At 50.1% G+C, this 17643-nt stretch overlaps 1 protein-coding gene across 4 annotated transcripts in view; it reads right to left on the bottom strand.

Moving 5' to 3' along the window:
* The window catches only part of FGD3 (FYVE, RhoGEF and PH domain containing 3), a 42058-nt gene extending 25655 nt beyond the window's left edge, over positions 1-16403 (bottom strand). For 2 of the 4 annotated variants that reach the window (XM_006209263.4, XM_072959112.1), the window contains exons 1-3: positions 7078-7195; positions 6299-6479; positions 4774-5329 (exon numbers count right to left, since the gene is read on the bottom strand). In XM_006209263.4, coding sequence (XP_006209325.2) covers positions 4774-5329; positions 6299-6479; positions 7078-7096 — 756 coding nt within the window. In that variant the 5' untranslated portion in view covers positions 7097-7195. Of the gene's footprint in view, positions 1-4773; positions 5330-6298; positions 6480-6875; positions 7004-7077; positions 7196-11018; positions 11188-16312 lie in introns of those variants that run through there. The other 2 variants (XM_015243568.3, XM_072959113.1) reach the window with 2 other exon arrangements.
* Between the last annotated feature and the right edge of the window lie 1240 nt (positions 16404-17643).

Genomic DNA, 17643 nt, shown 5'->3' with positions numbered 1-17643 from the left:
ATTGTGCAGCACAATTGGGAGGAGCCTCCCCTTCTGGGGCTCCTCCCTCAGGATGGAAACAGAGGAGTGAACAGTGCACGCAATGCTCTGGCTTATCTGGAAGCTGCCTGAGGGACTGGTTTCTGGTTTCTGTCTTGCCTGACTTGGAGTGCTGTCATGACCAGTGCCAAAGTTTGAAAGCTGCTGGAAATAGAGAGAAGCAGCATGTTACAGCTGATGCTCTGCAGGTAGATGCGAGGGGAGCAAGAGATCAGACAAAGTTTAACAGGTCTTTGAACATCCGGCCTGACTAGCAAAGGCTTTCCCTGCACAAAGCAAGCATACTAAGACTGAGAGGTGGTTGTTTCTCAGATGCCCAAATTCCAGCAAAAAATTACCCAAAAAAAGGGGGTGGGGCATGACTCGATTAAAGAAACAAAATAAAATCCCAGAAACCAACCCTAAAGAAACACAGATCTATGAGCTGCCTACAAAAAAATTTAAATACCAGTCATACAGATGCTCAATGAGCTAAAAATGAACGCAGACAGCTAAATGAAATCAAGACAATTATGATGAACTAAATGAGAATATCAATAGAGAAATAGAAATGATAAAAGAAGAGCCAAGCAGAAATTCTAGAGCTGAAAGATACAATAACTAGACTGAAAAACTCATTTGCAATTATTGAGTCAGAGGAGCAAAAAGAAAAAACAATGAAGAAAAGCAAAGAGAGCCTAAAGAATTTATGGGACACTGTCAGATGGACCGATAAAAGCATTACAGGAGTCCCAGAAGAAGAGGAAGAGAGTGAAAGAAGCAGAGAGCTTACTCAAAGAATTGGTATCTGGAAAAAAAAAAAAAAGAAAGAAAGAAAGAAAGCTGGGTAGGCTCCCATGAAGCCTAACCATAAGGCAAGGGGAAAAGGAGTAACACATGGAGCACCTGCTGGGCGCCAGGCAATCTTTTCACCATCACCATACGTTTAAAGAGATCTTATTTGCCAAGCACCGCCTTTAAAGTAAGGACTTTCGCATCACACGGCATGGGTTTGAATCCCAGATTACTAACTATGTAACTTTGGAAATGTTACTTATCCTCTTTGTGCTTCAGTTTTGCCATTTGTAAAATAGAGATTGTAGAACAAGGTTATTCCTACAGTTAAATAAAATTAAAATAGTCACAGGTTAAAAAAAATAATTAATGGCTGAAAACTTCCCAAATATGGTGAAAGAACTGGACATACAAGTTCAAGAAGCTCACGGAACTCCAACTAGGATAAACCCAAAGAACAACACTGGGAGTCATTAGAATAATAAAAAAAGGAAGTGGGATGATGTATTTAATGTGCTAAAAGAACAAAACTGTCGGCAAGAATACTGTACCCAGCAAAGCCAGCCTTCAAAAATGAAGGGGAAATGAAGACTTTGCCAAATAAATAAAAGATGCAGAGTTCACTACCACTAGACCTGTTCTACAAGAAGTGCGACTGGAAGTCTTTCAAGTTGTGAAAAGCTGGTAGACAGCAGCGTGAACCTGTGTAAAAATATAAAGTCCTTCAGTAAAGGTAAATGCACAAACAAATATAGTAACCTGTACTATTGTGATTTTGGCACAAAATAACACAAAAAGGACAAAAACACTTAAAAACTAGAAATCTATGTTAAAGAGCATACTGTATACAAAATACGTAATTGGTGGTATCAACAACATAGAGTGTGGGGGAGGGGAGCTGTAAAGGAGTAGTTTTGGTGTATCTTTGAAGCTAAGTTGTTATCAGCTTAAAGTAAAATACTATAACTTTAAGTTGTTTTATATAATTGCAATAGAAAATATATTTTGAATACATACAAAAGGAAATGAGAAGGGAATCAAAGCATATTATTGCAAAAAACGTCAATTAAACAAAAGGAAAGCAGTAAATGATGGACCAAAAAAAGCCAAAAGACAAACAGAAAGCAGTGAACAAGGCAACAATAAGTCCTTCCCTATCAGTAATTACTTTAAACGTAAATGAATTAAACCCTCAATCAAAAGACATGGATTGACTGAGTAGATTTAAAAAATGTAAGGGTATACATAGGCTGAAAGTGAAAGACGGAAAAAGATATTTCTTGCAAATGGTAAACAAAAGAGATCAGGAGTGGCCATATTTACATCAGGCAAATTAGACTTTAAATCTTTTTTTAAAGTTACACAATACAAAGAAGGACTTTATATAATGGTAAAAGGACTGATTCACTAAAAAGATATAACAATTGTAAATATTTATACACCAAACCTCAGAGCTCCCAAGCATATGAAGCAAACTTTGACAAAATTAAAGAAACAGATAGCAATAAGGTCATCATAGGAGACTTCAATACTCCACATTCAATATTGAAAAGGACATGCAAAATATCAATAAGGAAACGGGGGTTTGAATTACACCAGAGACCAAATGAACCTAACAGACAAATGCATCACTCTCCATCCATCAACAGCAGAACATACGTTCTTCTCAAGAGCACGTGGAACATTCTCCAGGACAGACTACATGTTAGGCCGCAAAACAAGTATTACCAAATCCCAGAAGACTGAAATCATAAAAGTATCTTTTCCAATCAAAACAGACTGAAACTAGAAACCAGCAGCACAGGGAAAACTGGAAAATCCACAGATGTGTGGAAATTAGACAATACACTCTTAAACAAGGATCAAAGAGGTCACAAAAGAAATTAGAAAGTAGCTCGAAACAAATGAAATGAAAACAACATATCAGCCTTCTGGAATGCAGCCAAAGTGGTGCTCAGAGAGCTGTTTATAGCTGCAAATGCCTACGTGAAAAAGGAAGAAAGAGCTCAGATCAACAACCCAACTTTACAGCTCAAGATGAGAAAAAGAACACATTCGATCCAAAGCAGTCAGGAGGAAGGAAGTAACAGAGATTATAGTGAAGATAAAAGAAACAGACAGAAGAAAAACAATGGAAAAATTTTGACAAAACTAAGAGTTGATTTTTGAAAAGATAAACAAAATTGACAAACCTTCAGCTAGACTTACCAAAAAAAAAGAGAGAGAGAGCGAGCGAGTGAGAGGACTCAAATAAATAAAATGATACATGAAAGAAGAGACACTACAACTGATACTATAGAAACTAGAGATCCTAAGAGATGGCTCCGAACAATCACATGCCAACAATCAGATAACCTGGAAGAAATGGACAAATTCCTAGAAACCATGACTGAATCATGGAGAAATGGAAAATCTGCACAAACCAATTGCAAGGAAGGAAGTTGAATAAGCAATTAAAAACTTCCCAACAAAGAAAAGCTCAGGACCAGGTGGCTTCGCTGGACAGCGAATACCATTTACTCTCAAATTTTTCCAAAAAACTAAAGGATAAGGGACACTTCCTAATTCATTCTATGAGGCCAGCAGTATCCTGCTACTGAAACTCTGGGCCTTGCTTATCCTGGAGGGGCTGTCCCTCCCAGGGTTCGCTGGTTCCTACAAGTATAAAAGACTCGCCTGCAAGAATGTCTCTCACACACAAACCAGCCCATCCAGAGCCCATAACACAACCACCTTCTTTATATTTGCTGTCCCCCTACTTTCCTGCCCTAATCACACAGGGCCGGATGCCAGACATCCAGGGACAGCCCCTGTGCCCAAAACCCACTAAAATTATTCAAACTGGCCAGTCCTAAACCTGCATATTCCATCTCGCCCATCCCTCTCCTTCGAAACCACAATAGACTCTCGCCACATCTGTAACTTACATAAGATTGTACCTCAACTATACTTCAATAAAAAAAATCATCAAATGATGTTTAAAAAAAGACTCTTGCTCACAGTTTCCACTCCCTCTGCCTCCTGCCTACCCTGGTGCTTCCCCTCCTGACCCCCCATGGTGTGGGGTGCCCCTCCTCTTGGGAACTGTGAGTAATAAACTGACTTTCAGTGGCAGTCATCTCCTGATCTGTTGGCTTCGCCATTCCTGAACAATAATAAAACCTGGATTAAAACATGGCCCCAGCCCACCCCCTGAGAACTTGGCTCACAACAGTGCAGGCCAGTGGCAGCCCTCTGCCCACCAAGTCTATCTCATGATGCAGCCACGTTAGTCGATACCTCCTGCTCCAGGGAGCCAGCAGGTCTGACCCCCGGTCACTTGCAGCTTATCCACACCGATCTCCCCCAGCACAGGCGGTCTCTAAGCCAGGGGCTGTCAGCTTTACTTCTGTGTGTCCACGTGAGTCACAGTGTAGATAGAGCCCAGAGCCCAAGATGCAAAGGGGCACAGATGAGCTTTCTCTCAAGGCCGACCCACAACGCGTGGGCACACCTGCAGCCAGAGCCATCTGCTTAAAGCTCAGGGCTCCACTCAGATGCCTGGGCTTCCTTCCTGCCTCTGTCACACCTGGTGAGCAACCCTGGGTTTCCCCATTCATAAAACAGCGTGACACTCATGCTGTCTTCCTCATGGGGGTTCTTCAAGGCAGGCCCCAAGCACTGGCGGAGAGTGCTGGTGGCCACACTGTTTCCACTAAGACCAACCAGCACAGCCACCCTGGGGTGGCGTCCCTGTGCCGCTGTGTGGCCATGGAACTGAGGCTTGGGGATGAAATCACCGCTTGCGTGGTCCTTCCCCAGGGCCTGCCCACCAACCCATCACAGGGGCCTCTCTGAGTGTGGTGTCTGAATGTGCACCCCACCGCTGGCACCAGGCCTGGGTGGTGCCACTGTAAACCTCATGTACCCTCGGAGGGGAGCCCTGCAGCCCCTGACCCCTGGGATGGCAGGGTGGCCTACCTTGGCTGGATCCACATCGGCCCTCAGGGCGTTGTTCTCAGGGTCTGGCTCCTCGCTGCTGCCCTCGCCCACATCGCTATCGACCTCCTCCCGTGGGGCCTTGCCATCCGTCTTGCCATCCGCCTTGCCATCCGGGGTTGTGTCTGGGTGCAGCGCTTTGGTGGTGGGGCCTGGGCCCGCCTCACCGCTCTCCTCGCAGGGGAAGTGCTCGCCGACCACGCTGCAGGAGGGGCTGTCGATCCCGCTGTCCCGATTAGGGATCTTAGAAATGCTGCTGGGGTCCCCCACAGAGCCTGTGTCCTGGGTGTTGTGTCCCGCAGAGGCCTGGCTGCCAGGGCTCCCAGAGGCAGGGTCCCCACAGTGGGCTTCAGGCCCAACAGGCAGTGCTTGGAGCTTCCCTGGGTCTGCACTTGGGAGGTCCAGAGACGAGCTGCTAAGCCCAGTGTCTGGGTCCTTCAGGGTGACAAGGGTGGCTGGGGACGTTGAGGAACCCCCTTCTGACTCCATCCTCCAAGTTGATCTCTCTGAGCTCCTTGAGGGGCTGGCCGGGAGCTTCCTGTCGGGGAGAAATCAGCACAGTCAGTGGCAGCTGGGCTGTGGACCGGCCCCCAAGTGGGGCCCCTGGGGAAAGTCAGCATGGGGGGCGGTGGGCTGGGGCTGTGTGTGAAGTGAGCACCCCGGTCAGCCTCAGCTGCATCCTGGCTTGGCAGGCATTCGGGCAATGGCAAAAGAAAGGCATTTTACTTTTAAAATAAATTTTTATACTAAAAAAAAGATGGCAGGAAGAGAGAGATAGGGAAGGAGGGAGAGAAGAAAGAAAAAGAAAGGAAGGAAGGAAGGAAGGAAAGGAAGGAAGGAAGGAAGGAAGGAAGGAAGGAAGGAAGGAAGGAAGGAAGAAAGAGAAAGAAAGAAAGAAAGAAAGAAAGAAAGAAAGAAAGAAAGAAAGAAAGAAAGAAAGAAAGAAAGAAAGAAAGAAGAAAGAAAGAGAGAAAGAAAGAGAGAAAGAAAGAGAGGAAGAGAGGAAAAGAGGAAGAAAGAAAGAGAAAGAAAGAGAGGGAGGGAGGGAGGAAGGAAGGAAAGGAGGCAGGAATGAATCCTGTTGCATGAAGCTACTTGTTCCTCGATGAACTCAAAATATAAGCAGGAAATAATAGTGACGTTAATAATAACCGTTGTGAGCGCAGTGGATGTGGTCTATGCCGTGCCTTGGCATCCACAGCACCCTTTATCCGACGGTGCAGCTCTGAGGTGAGGCAGGATGCCCATCAAGACCCCTCCTCCCCATCACTGCTGCTGTTCTGTCTGACAGGTGCTGGGGCTACTTTGTGCTCTCACATCGCGCCTCTCCTGGAAACCCTTGCGGAGGAAAGTGTCCGTCCAGATGCACCGAGAGGGTCAAAGGTGAGACAGGACCAGGGGAGACTGATGTTCCCCGAACTCTTCTGCTTGAATCTGCAGTGGAGCTTTGGGGGAGGACGGGGACCAGGAGCGGCAGTCACTTAGCCCTGGGTGACAGGTGGGTTACCTGAGGCTGTCGGACTCCGAGGGGGCACTGAGGTGAAAGGGTGGGTTCCCGAGGCTCCCTGCTGGCTGTGTTCTGGGACGCTGGGGTTGGCCAGTCCAGGCTTTGCACGAACGGGGCTGGGGGGATTTGCTGCAAATCTTTTTCTTGCCCGCAGTTTTGAAGTGGAGCAGTTCAGAAGGTTCTAAAAAAAAAAACAAAACATGAAAGGAGAATGAAAATCACCTTCTCCGCTGGCACATGGAGCAGCCTGGGTGACAGGGCCGGTTCTCAAGGGGGAGGATGGGAAGGGCAGCTCCATGCCACCACCCAGGGCAGTGGGCGCCTGGCAGGTCACAGGGGCACGGGTGGATGGAGCACGGCTGAGTCCCTGGCCCCCAGTGCAAGGGGACACCTGCGGCAACGTCCAGGGCATGGAGCAACTTCTAGGGCCTGGCTGAAAATTGAGGGCCAGAATTGAGCTTGTCCCCAGAACTGAGCTTGTCCCCAGCCACGCAGTGACTCCAGGAGGCAGGGACCTCTCGAGTGTGCAGAGTTTGAGGCAGGCACCACCGCGCACCCTCCCCGTGCTCACACTTACACTCAGCTCTGCTGCCAGTGGCTTCGCCACACTCCTTTCCTCACTTGCTAAACAAAATAAAGACCCATCAGTGGAGACACAGGTCTCTCACACACACACACACTCTCAAAACCAGAAAGGTGTCCTGGAGCCTGACCCTTGGCTGCCCACGCAGCAGAAGGGCCCCCAGGCAAAGTGTGCTCAGAAGTGAAGCAGGAGGCACCTTTGCAGGCGTGTGGCATCGCGGGCCCGGGAGGCCCCACGAGTCAAGCAGCAATTCTGCAACGGTCTCCCTCACTCTCGCCTTCTAGTGCAGTCCAATTTCTTCTGAGTGGACCTTTCTCGAAATGACACCCAAACCAGCGCAGGGTGCGCATTTATCACTGGCCACTGCCACATTCTTAAAGAGCTTAATGCAGAGAAGTAGCAAGATTTCTAAACAGAAAACACACGCTTTGCTGCATTCTTCTCATAGCACAGGCGATAAACTCGTTTCCAGAAATGAGACATGACACAGCAGTAAAAATATGCCAAATGGAATGTAGGCCACACACTCAGCTTCCTACGTCTGGTGCCAGGTGGAGCCTGCTGCAGCCCCACCTTGGGGATTCCTGCTTCTGATCAAGATGGTATAACAGAAACTGGAGTTACTCTTTCCTGAAAACAACCAAGTCATGGATGAAACATACGAAACAGCACCTTGAGGACACCCTACACCAGGCAGCAAAGCACAGTACTTCTGAAAGGTGGGACCCAGGGCAGTGAGCCTTCTGTTGCCCCAGCTTCCTGCCCGGAGAGGGGACCCCAGGTAGATCCCTGAGTGAGGAGATGGAGCTGACAGTCCAGGGAGACCAAGGCAGCTGGAGGTCACAGGATGGACCGCTGGACAGAGCTGCACACAGCGTGGATTGCTGAAGAGGGCCCTTGAGCATGGCTTGATGTACGTGTGAGCAAACTCCAAGGCTGGAGAAAGAAGTGTCTGAGGTCAGAGGAACCATCACCTGGTGCTCACAGAGGGCAGGGAATACACCTGTTTCTATCAGCCAGACTGGAAACCCCGAGATCCACGGGCAGTTAAGAGAGCTTGGAAGGTCTTGCCCCACAGTGAGCCCTGCTCAGGTCCCAGCTAACAAATGCCAATGAATTTTAACAAGAAAGCCCATTTGTGAACAAGCAACTTAAGTGCATCCCTAAACAGCACTCAAGATCAATTATAGGAGCACAAACATATCCAGGATCCTGCAAGGTGAGATTTACAGGCACTGACATCCAACCAGAAATAATCAGACACAGAGGGCAGGCGTACACAACCCACAGTGAGGAGGAAGAGTCAGTGAGTTGAAACTCACTCACATCTAACACAGATGCCAGAATTAGCAGACAAGTTCACTAAGGCAGCAGCGGTACCTACATTATGTTAAAAAAGTCAGCAGATACATGGAAAATGTAAAAAGGTGCGCTGGACCAACTTCTAGAGATGAAAACCACAGAGTGTGAGATCAAGGCCCACTGGAAGGGACTGATGGCAGATTAGACTTTGTAGAAGAAAAACGAGCAAATCTGGGGAGGCGATAGAAGCTATCTAAAGTGAAGGAGAGAAAGAGAGAATGAATTGTGAGATGCCTGAAAACTTTAAGCAACATAATCAATGGTTGCACATAATATATGTGTAACCAGTGTGTGTGTGTGTGCATGTAATTGGAGTTCCCAAAAAGGGAGTGAGCTTGAAAAATATTTGGGAAAAATAATGACCAAAGGTTTTCCAGATTTGATGGAAACTATAAATCCACAGATCTACGAAGCTCAGTAAAGACCGAGCACAAGAAATGTTTATATTTAAACATTTTTCCACATAGAAAACTCCAGGCTTCGATGGTGAATTCTATCAAACATTTGACAGAGAAATGATACAATTCTACACAAACCTGTTGGCCACGGAGGGAAACAAGAAGGCTTTCCACAACATGGATGAATCTGGAAATATTATGCTGAGGGAAAGAAGGCGGGCAAAAGAAAAGGTATCTGTTTGTTTTCCATTTACATAGAATTCTATGAAATGTTCACTCTCTGGTGCCAGAAAGCAGACAGGGTGTTGCTGGAAGGAGGGGTGGGTGTGCTGTGGGGGTTACAACGGAACACAAGGAAACCTTCAAGGGGTGACAGACATGCCCTTCATCTTGACAGTCGGTGACACTATCACAGGTATATATACATATGTTGTACCATCAAATTGTACATTTGAAACACATGCAGTGAATTGGATGTTGACTGTACCCCAGAGAAGGTGACACCTCTGGGTTGAGCAAACTTGTGAGTTGCTGATATTCACCGAGGGTCATTTGCCTTGTTACAGAAGGGACAATGACTCACACAGAGGACGGTGGTGAGGGGTGGGGCAGACCTGGAGCCTCGGGAGACTGCAGCAGCCTGGTGCCTGCCTGGGTGTCCCATCAAGAGGAGGGAGTGGGCCCTTCCTCTGGAGGCCCCTTAGCCATGACCAATTTATCTTCCAAGGGCTTTTGTGTGAGGGCGGCTGAACCACGCTCGGCCAGACTGGAAAGCCCAGGGCTCAACATAAAGACGTCCTCCAGGGAGCAGAGTATGTGGCTGAGGGAGGTCCTGGTTGCGGAACAGCTGAGACCACCCTCTGATCTGATCCAAGAAGCTGCGGGATCCAGCCCACGGCCTCACTTACCTCAGGACTGGTCTCCCCGCTGCCTTTCCAAGACCAATGTGAGTGCAGGGTAGGCCAGTCCGATTCCAGCCTCCCTTCCACGCTGCTCAGAGGAGCGGGGGGAGGGCGGGAGGGATGGGGTGTTGGGGAAGATGCATGTGCAAGTGTGCCCACAATATACACACACACACACCTCCATAGTAGACCTGTGTGCACACAGATCACAAGCACACATACACAAATAAACATGCACACAGTTATACACACACACACACCCGCCATATGTCGGGAGCTGTACAGAGCACTTTTGTACGCTTGCTCAGTCACCAAGATGGGTGACATTTTTTGTTCCAGACAAGGTTGCCAAGGCTGACCCTGCCATGCTAGCCTGGAGGGGACCAATGCTCAGGACCCTGGAGCTGGGTCCACCGAACATATTGCTCTGAACCCCTTGGACTAAGCTCTGGGCTCATTCTGACTTGCCCAAGGCCAGGGACGTGTCACCACACACGAGTCAAGGAGCATTTGTCATTTCTGTCTTCCCAGCCACTCAGCTCTCCTTTCAGAAGCCCTGAGCCCCCTGAGCTGAGTGAGCCCACCCCAGGTGGAACGCAGAATGCAGCCAGGGCCCCTGACACCCGAGGCTGCCACCACTCAGCATCCAAGGCCCCAAAGCTGGGCCTGGGGGAGGTGTGGGGGCTGGAGAAGCACAGAGGGATTAAATGTGCCCCACTCTCCAGGGCGCAGTGGGCCACTTCAGCAGCTCCATCCTCAGCAGGCAGTGGATAGGGTAGCACGAAGGCTGTGGTCCCTGCCCTGGCCCCAGACCGCCTGGTAGCTGCCAGAGACAGGCAGGGAAAGTCCTGTAGACAGGCCACAAGTCTTCCCACCGCCCAGTCCACCTGCTGCCAGACGTCCCCACCTTGGAAGCAGTACAGGAGCCTCCACAAGCCACCACTATGCCATCATTTCGCTTGCTGCCTGTTACCTGGTAACTTGGAGGCCCCAAGTAGGCAGGGACCTCCACTGTCTTGTCACTGACATGGCCCGATGGCCCCTGCCGTGTGCCCCAGCACAGAAGAAGCCTTGGAAACAGTCCCAGCCCTGACTGGCGACAGTCCCCAAGAAACCCTGAGTGAGAGCCACCCGACTGCACCCCACCAGCCCCAGAATCAGGAGAGATGACACTGCTCGGTGGGGTTGCTCTTTGCCCCACCATGTCTGGGTGGTTGGGTACAAACAGGAGGTCATCCGAACAATACGGGACGCACCGCGGGGTGATACCAGAAACCGCTGTGCTGCGCACACCTGCACGCAGGTCGCAGGCTGGGAGACGAGGCGGCAGAAAGCCACGAGGCTGCATCAGCAGTGACAGAGCTCTGGCTGCCCTGGCCATGCGGATGCAGCAACAGATGGCACGTCAGCGAAGCCGCCCCGTGCCCCGGAGCTGCCTTCACTCCAGCGCCAGGATCCAGAAGCACAGTACTTGCCTTGGGGCCTCAGCCTGCGAAGCGCTCTGGCTGCAGCCGGTGCGGTCTGAGGTCTCCATCGTGTGTGCTGAGAACACGGAGATGGACACAGACGCCGTGGAGGGCCACATGCTTCAGAATTCGGTGGGAGTCAGTGGGACCTCGGGGTGGGCTGGGACGCCAGGGCCAGCTGAGTGGGGAGGAAAGAAGACAGATCAACACAGCACCGCCCCTGCTTGTTTGCACGCCCTGATCAGATGTTTCCCCAGAGCACACCATCACTTTTAAAAATCGCTGTTGCCTTTTTAAACCGTACGAGTGATGGGTCCTTTTTTAAAGAAAACTTAGAAATCATGCAAAAAAAAAAAAGCAAGAGTTACCCATCAGCCCTAGCACTGGGATGCTGGTGAGTGGACAGGGGTCTGCAGGCTGGGTGGCGGGGTGTGAGGAGTGTGGGGGTCCTAACGCTCCTAGGTGTGCTGCAGCCTTTCTTAGAGACGCCACATCTGTTTCCACATCAAATTCCAACACGAATTCCCTATTTCCTCAAGAACGCATTCCTCTCCAAAGAACTGAAAGCAGAGACTCACAGATGTTTGCACCCCCGTGTTCACAGCAGCATTACTCACAATGGCCAAAAGGTGGAAGCCATGCAAGCGGCCATCAGCAGATGAACACATACACAAAATGTGGCAAATACGTACAATGGAACATTATTCAGGCTTAAAGAGGAAGGAAATTCTGGCACGTACTTCAACATGGATGAACCCTGAGGACATGTGGATTGAAACACCCTGGACAAGTATGGATCCACTTATAGGCGGTACCTGGAGTCAAATCATAGTGACAGAAAGTAGAATGGTGGGTGTCAGGGCTGAGGGAGGGGAATGGGGAGGGAGGGGATGGGGAATGGGGAATGTTTAATGGAACGGATTTTCAGTTTCAAATGATCAGAAAGTTCTGGAGATGGCGTGGTGGTGATGGCACATAACAATGCGACTGTACTCAATGCCACTCAACTGTACACTGAAAAGTGGTTGAACTGGTAAATTTTATGTTATACATATTTTACCACCAAAAAAAAGCTGAAAAAAGGGGGGGGGAATGCATTTCAGAAAGGTTCTCATCAGAAGTTCCATGAATTAGGGCCAAGATGACAGTGATTCAAAGCACCTAAAACTCCCTGCCGAGCACTCCTGTTGCCCTGGGCTTGACCCGGGCTTTTTCTCCACACACCTACGGGGAAGCCTTGAAGAGATGTGAGGCTGTGGCCAGGCCTGGCCTGGAGCCAGAACTGCCCGTCCACCTCTCGCCCCACGGCTGCTGCATCACCTCTCTGGACTGCCCACCCTGCCCCTCGGGAGACTTAGCGCCCAAGCAGGGCTTTGCACAGACCCAGGAGTGGGTGGACTATGGCCCACACTCTGTGTGGCTCTGTCCCCTGCCTCCAGCTCATGTTAGGTCCCTACCTGACGAGGTGAGGTTCGAGAGACAGTTCATGGTCCAGCAGAGAGCATGGGTATTATTGTCAGAGGCTCAATAAATGATGGGGGAGAAAAATGCAGGATGATTTCCTGGTTAATTACATTCCTGAGACCATGGATGCCTCGCTGGGAGAGGAGAGGGCTGGAGCTCCCTGCCCACCCGGGAGGGTCAGCCAGCTCCAGCTCTGTACAGGCCCTACTTGGAACCCCCCTTTGGCCCCAGGCCTTGGGCCCTCCTGCGTGCATCTAGGGAGGCAGCAGCACAGTGGGTCTGAGGCCTTGCATCCAAAGTGATCGGTTTCTACCGCCGATTGGCTGGGCAACCAGAGATAAGGTCAGTTCCCTGGAACTTCAATTTCCTTGTCTGTAAAATTGACAAAAGAGTCCTGCAAAGTTCCTTAAGGCCTGAAGCAATGACTCTACCTGCAACTGGCCGTGTCATATGTTTTTAGTGCCCCTAACAGACAGACATGGCCAGGGCACCTCACCAGGCTGACAGGCCGTTAGCATCACCTGAAGCTCCCAGGTCTCCTGTCACAGGGCCTACTCAGCTACAGTAGGAGTCTGTGAAATTACACAGTGAGTCCAGTAATGATTCTGTGTGCCCAGTGCTGGACTGACAGAAACTCGGGAATAGCAAAATGGAAAAATGCTCAATATTGCTAATTATCGGAGACATGCAAATCAAAACTTCAATGAGGTATCACCTCACACCAGTCAGAATGGCCATCATTCAAAAGTCCACAAATGATAAATGCTGGAGAGGCTGTGGAGAAAAGGGAACCCTCCTACACTGCTAGTAGGAATGCAGTTTGGTGCAGCCACTGTGGAAAACAGTACGGAGATTCCTCTCAAAAAACTGAAAATGGACCTACAGTATGATCCAGCAATCCCACTCCTGGGCATATATCCAGAGGGAACTCTAATTTGAAAAGGTATATGCACCCCAATGTTCACAGCAGCACTATATACAACAGCCAACACATGGCAACAACTCAAATGTCCATCAACAGAAGATAAAGAAGCTGTGGTATATTTATACAATGGAATACTACTCAGCCATAAAAAATGCCATTTGCAGCAACACAGATGGGCCTGGAGATCGTTACTCTAACTGAAGTAACCCAGAAAGAGAAAGAAAAATACCATATGATATCATTCATATGTGGAATCTAAAGGGAAAAAAGACGCGAATGAACTTATCTATAAAACAGAAACAGATTCACAAACATTCACAGACATAGTAAACACAAGCTTATGGGAGTGGGAAGGGATAAATTGGGAGTTTGAGATTTGCAAATACTAACTACTATATACAAAATATATAAACAACCAGTTTCTTCTGTATAGCACAGAGAACTATATTTGATATCTTATAGTAACCTATAATGAAAAAGAATTTGAAAACGAATATATGTATGTGTATATATGTATGACTTGGAACATTATGTTGTACATCAGAAATTGACACATTGTAACTGACTATACTTCAATAAAATAAATAAATAAATAAATAAAAATAAAAAGAGAACAAAAGGAAATGTTAAAAAAAAAAAGGTTATGGAAGGTCAAACCCTACTTCCTACAGTTCGTCATCAAGTTTGATAGCCCCACATTGTCTCATCTAACTGCACAGTGACCTTACCAGGTTATTACAGAGCACCAGCAAGAACTCTGTGTCCTGGGAAATGAGGGGCTCTGCAGAGCTGACTTGTAAGGTCAGTAACCATCCACCTCACTTGGGACCTATGTGACCAGTCATCACCACTACACTTGGGCTCAGACAGAGGGAACAGCATCCCAGGCAGAGGAAACAGAGTCTCAGACAGAGGGAACCGTGTCCTAGACAGAGAGAACATCATCTCAGACAGAGAGAACAGAGTCTGAAGCAGAGACACCAGCACCCCAGACAAAGGGAACAGCATCAGATAGAGGGACGGGCACAAAGGCAAACAAGAGTGAGCCAATCCATCTGAAGAGCTGGCAGTGTGCCCAGGCGGGTGAGCCCAGAAGTAGGGGATGGGACCTGAGGGTGGGAGCCGGGATGGATCTCACAGCCGTGGGCAGCCAGGGAGTCATGCAGGTGAGTGACATCCCATTGAGGTTTTGGTTTCATGTCTGTCCTACGGTCAGTTTACTCCTATGCTCACCCCTTTTCCCATGGAGCCTCAGTTTCCTCATCTGTCAGGGGAAGTTGTCAGAGCCCACCTCGGGAAGGTGGACAGGATGTGGCGAGGCAGGTCCCCTGGCACAGGACCAGCGACTCTTCCATGATCACTGAGTACAGGGACACCCCCAACCCCAGGCTCTCAAGGGGCTCAGGGCAGCAAAGCCTCAGCCGTCCTCTGCCACCTCACTCAGCACCTCAGCTCAGCTCTAACCTCGACAGACCAACTGTGGATCCAGGCCTCTGTGTATGCAGAGCACAAAGTCCTGTCCAGCTTGGGGCGGGGGGAGCTGCACATTTGGAGGAGCTGGTTTTTGTGCAGAGACAGACAGCCGGAGGAGCGGAACCAGGGCCTCTGGCCTCCCGTAACCACCCAGCCAGGGACAAACCACTTCCTTCTCTTTGCACCCGGCCCCATCCGGCCCCAGGGCTGCTCGCCGATCAAGCTGTCAGGCTCCAAAGGTTTGGGTTTGGGCCCAGCTTGGTAGCTTGCAGGCCATGGTCTGGGGCAAGTCTCGGGCCTCAGTTTCTCTGTGGTTGTCAGGTTCCTCTCCTGCAAGGGTGAGGTCCCCCTGGGCTTCATCGGAGGACAGATCCAAGTAACAGCAGAGCTGCCCTGCGCACGCCCAGCCCCCCCAGGCACTGCTCACCTTGGGAGCCTGGCACAGCCTAGATCCTACTTCACTGACAGGAAAGCTAGATGGTCAACGCAGCTGCCCCAAGTCACAGAGCTGGGGGAGGGGCCGCAAGCCAAACATCCCAGTGGGCCATGAAAATCACCTGGGCATCAGCCACCTGCTGTCCCTGGCCCCCTTATCAGAGTTCCAGGAAACCCCAGGCCCAACTTTCTATCCTTCCATCTTTCCAAGGGGACTCCACAGCACCTCCCAGACCCCAGGAAGCTGTAAACAGACTGACTGTCTGCAATCACGAGGACCCCCACACCGCAAACCCCAGAGGGTCCCAGGAGCCAAGCGCTCTGGGTATGGCAATGCCCCTTCTGCGCAATGGGCACAAACACGGTGTCATCTGGTACCCATGGCTGTCCATGACCCTCCCCCACTCAGCAAGTCTCTCTCAGGTGACCTGGCTACCACCCTACACCACCCTGGCACAGTGTGGAGTTCTGGGCAGGCCCTGGTGGGCTCAGCCTTCTTCCCCAGGCAGCACCGCCATAGATAGGGCCCGTCAATCAGGATCTGAAATGCAGGCGGCAGAGGAATCTTCCACTGTGTGTAAAGGTCTAGCCCCTGAGGACCGTGTTTGGGACCACTCATCCCTCCTCTGTAAGCCCAGCCTGCTTGCGGGTCACCCTGAACCGAGTCAGCCGCGGCCCCCGGTCCCCCCGACTTGGGTCCATCTTTGCCAGAGCCTAAGCCTCCACGGATGACACTCCACACTGCCCTGGCAGACTTCCTCACTTGCTGCTCAGTGATGCCCACTGACTTGTTACAAATCATGCCAGAGGCATCACAGGAAGACAAAGGGACACAAACTAGACACCGCTAGGCACCACCAACCGCCAAAGCAGCTTCCTGCCTTAAAGACATCTGACCCCGAATGGCCCCTGCTCTGAACTTCCCCCGACCCCAAAAGTGTCCCTTATAGGACCCGACACAGGCTCTCAGGGCAGGCGAAGAAGACCAGGAGCCAGTGCCACTCACCTGCCTCCTGCAGGCACACACGCTTCTCTCCAGGACTGACTTCAGGCAGCAGCAAAACACAACTTCCTTTTGCTAGTTTTTGCAATACGGGTCACCCAACAACAGTGCATTTGCATTTCCGCACTATCACACAGTCAAGTTCACTGGCCCTCCCTCTGCTTTATTTGTGAAAATACAGCCCTAACCGGCTGGAATGCCATCTGAAGCCCAGACCACGCTTGCCCCACCGTGGCCTGCAGCGGTTAAAGTTTAACAGGTTGCTCTGGGTGAGCTGTTCTGGGCGTGGAGGCTGCAGCCACGCTGTCTATGCCTCCATGGGTTTTTCTAAGCACATCTCCGGGTGCCCGTCACTCAGACCCTCAGAGAGGGGGGCGTCCAGTGGGTTCAGCGCCTGGGCAGTGGAACTGGCCACAGACCATACAGGCAGTGGCCCCTGGCTCAAAGGAAGGGCCCAGGGGCCAGCAGAGGCTTCCAGGTCTTCTTGGATGAGAATGGTGAAAATGGTCACAGACTGTTGGGAAGTTGAGACATCCGCTGAAAATGGATTATTTCAAAGTGCTCCCAGGGATGAAGCCGGTCCCCCTGCTCCCTGAGGAGATCTGTCCCTCAAGGGCTGCCCCAGACAGGTCCATCCCCCACCCCCCTACCCCCTACCCCAGCACCCACGGGGAGGGCTCCCTGACTTTTAGAGAGAAAGTAAATACATAAAAACAACAGCGTTCCTACAAGGTTTAGATCACAAATTCGGACCCAGTTTAAATAATGGATTCTTCATCCAGCCTTACACGGTTTTTAAAAAACAAAGTGATTTCTCTGGGCCTTGGTTTCCTTGGTGTCACATGGGGCTCACTATAAGCCCCCCTCGGGGCCAGCACGTCACACACAGGGACCTTGTGGATGAAATGAATGAAATCATCAAAGGGGCCGGTTAATGAGATAATTTCTCCAGCCCCCACTGACCTCCCTTGGCAGAGCACACAGCCATGTTTCTCCACAAGTTCCCAAGTGATGCCCACACTGGCTGGAGAAGTGACTTGTTCTCGCCCTCAGTTCTTCCAAATATTTACCAGTTGTTTGGGAGAGATGCCATCTACTTTCGCCTCCAGATAATCTTCCTTTCAACCCAAGATTTGAAGAATTCTACAGCTAAGACGGTGATGAGTTCTTGCTCACCTCCGTGATTAATTGCACTGACAGCCACCATGTGCCAAACCCTAGGTGTGCGGCCACCCTGGACCCAGGCCCAGCTCTGGGACACACAGGTGTTTCTCCCTCTGGGAATTTGAAGACCAAGCTGAGGATGAGTTCCATCTGGCTTCCAGCCATCACTG

This window comes from Vicugna pacos, chromosome 4 (genome assembly GCF_048564905.1).
Source record: "Vicugna pacos chromosome 4, VicPac4, whole genome shotgun sequence".
In the NCBI taxonomy this organism is placed as follows: domain Eukaryota; kingdom Metazoa; phylum Chordata; class Mammalia; order Artiodactyla; family Camelidae; genus Vicugna; species Vicugna pacos.
The sequence above is the reverse complement of the archived record's forward strand: the minus strand, read 5'-3'. Positions and strand labels throughout refer to the sequence as shown.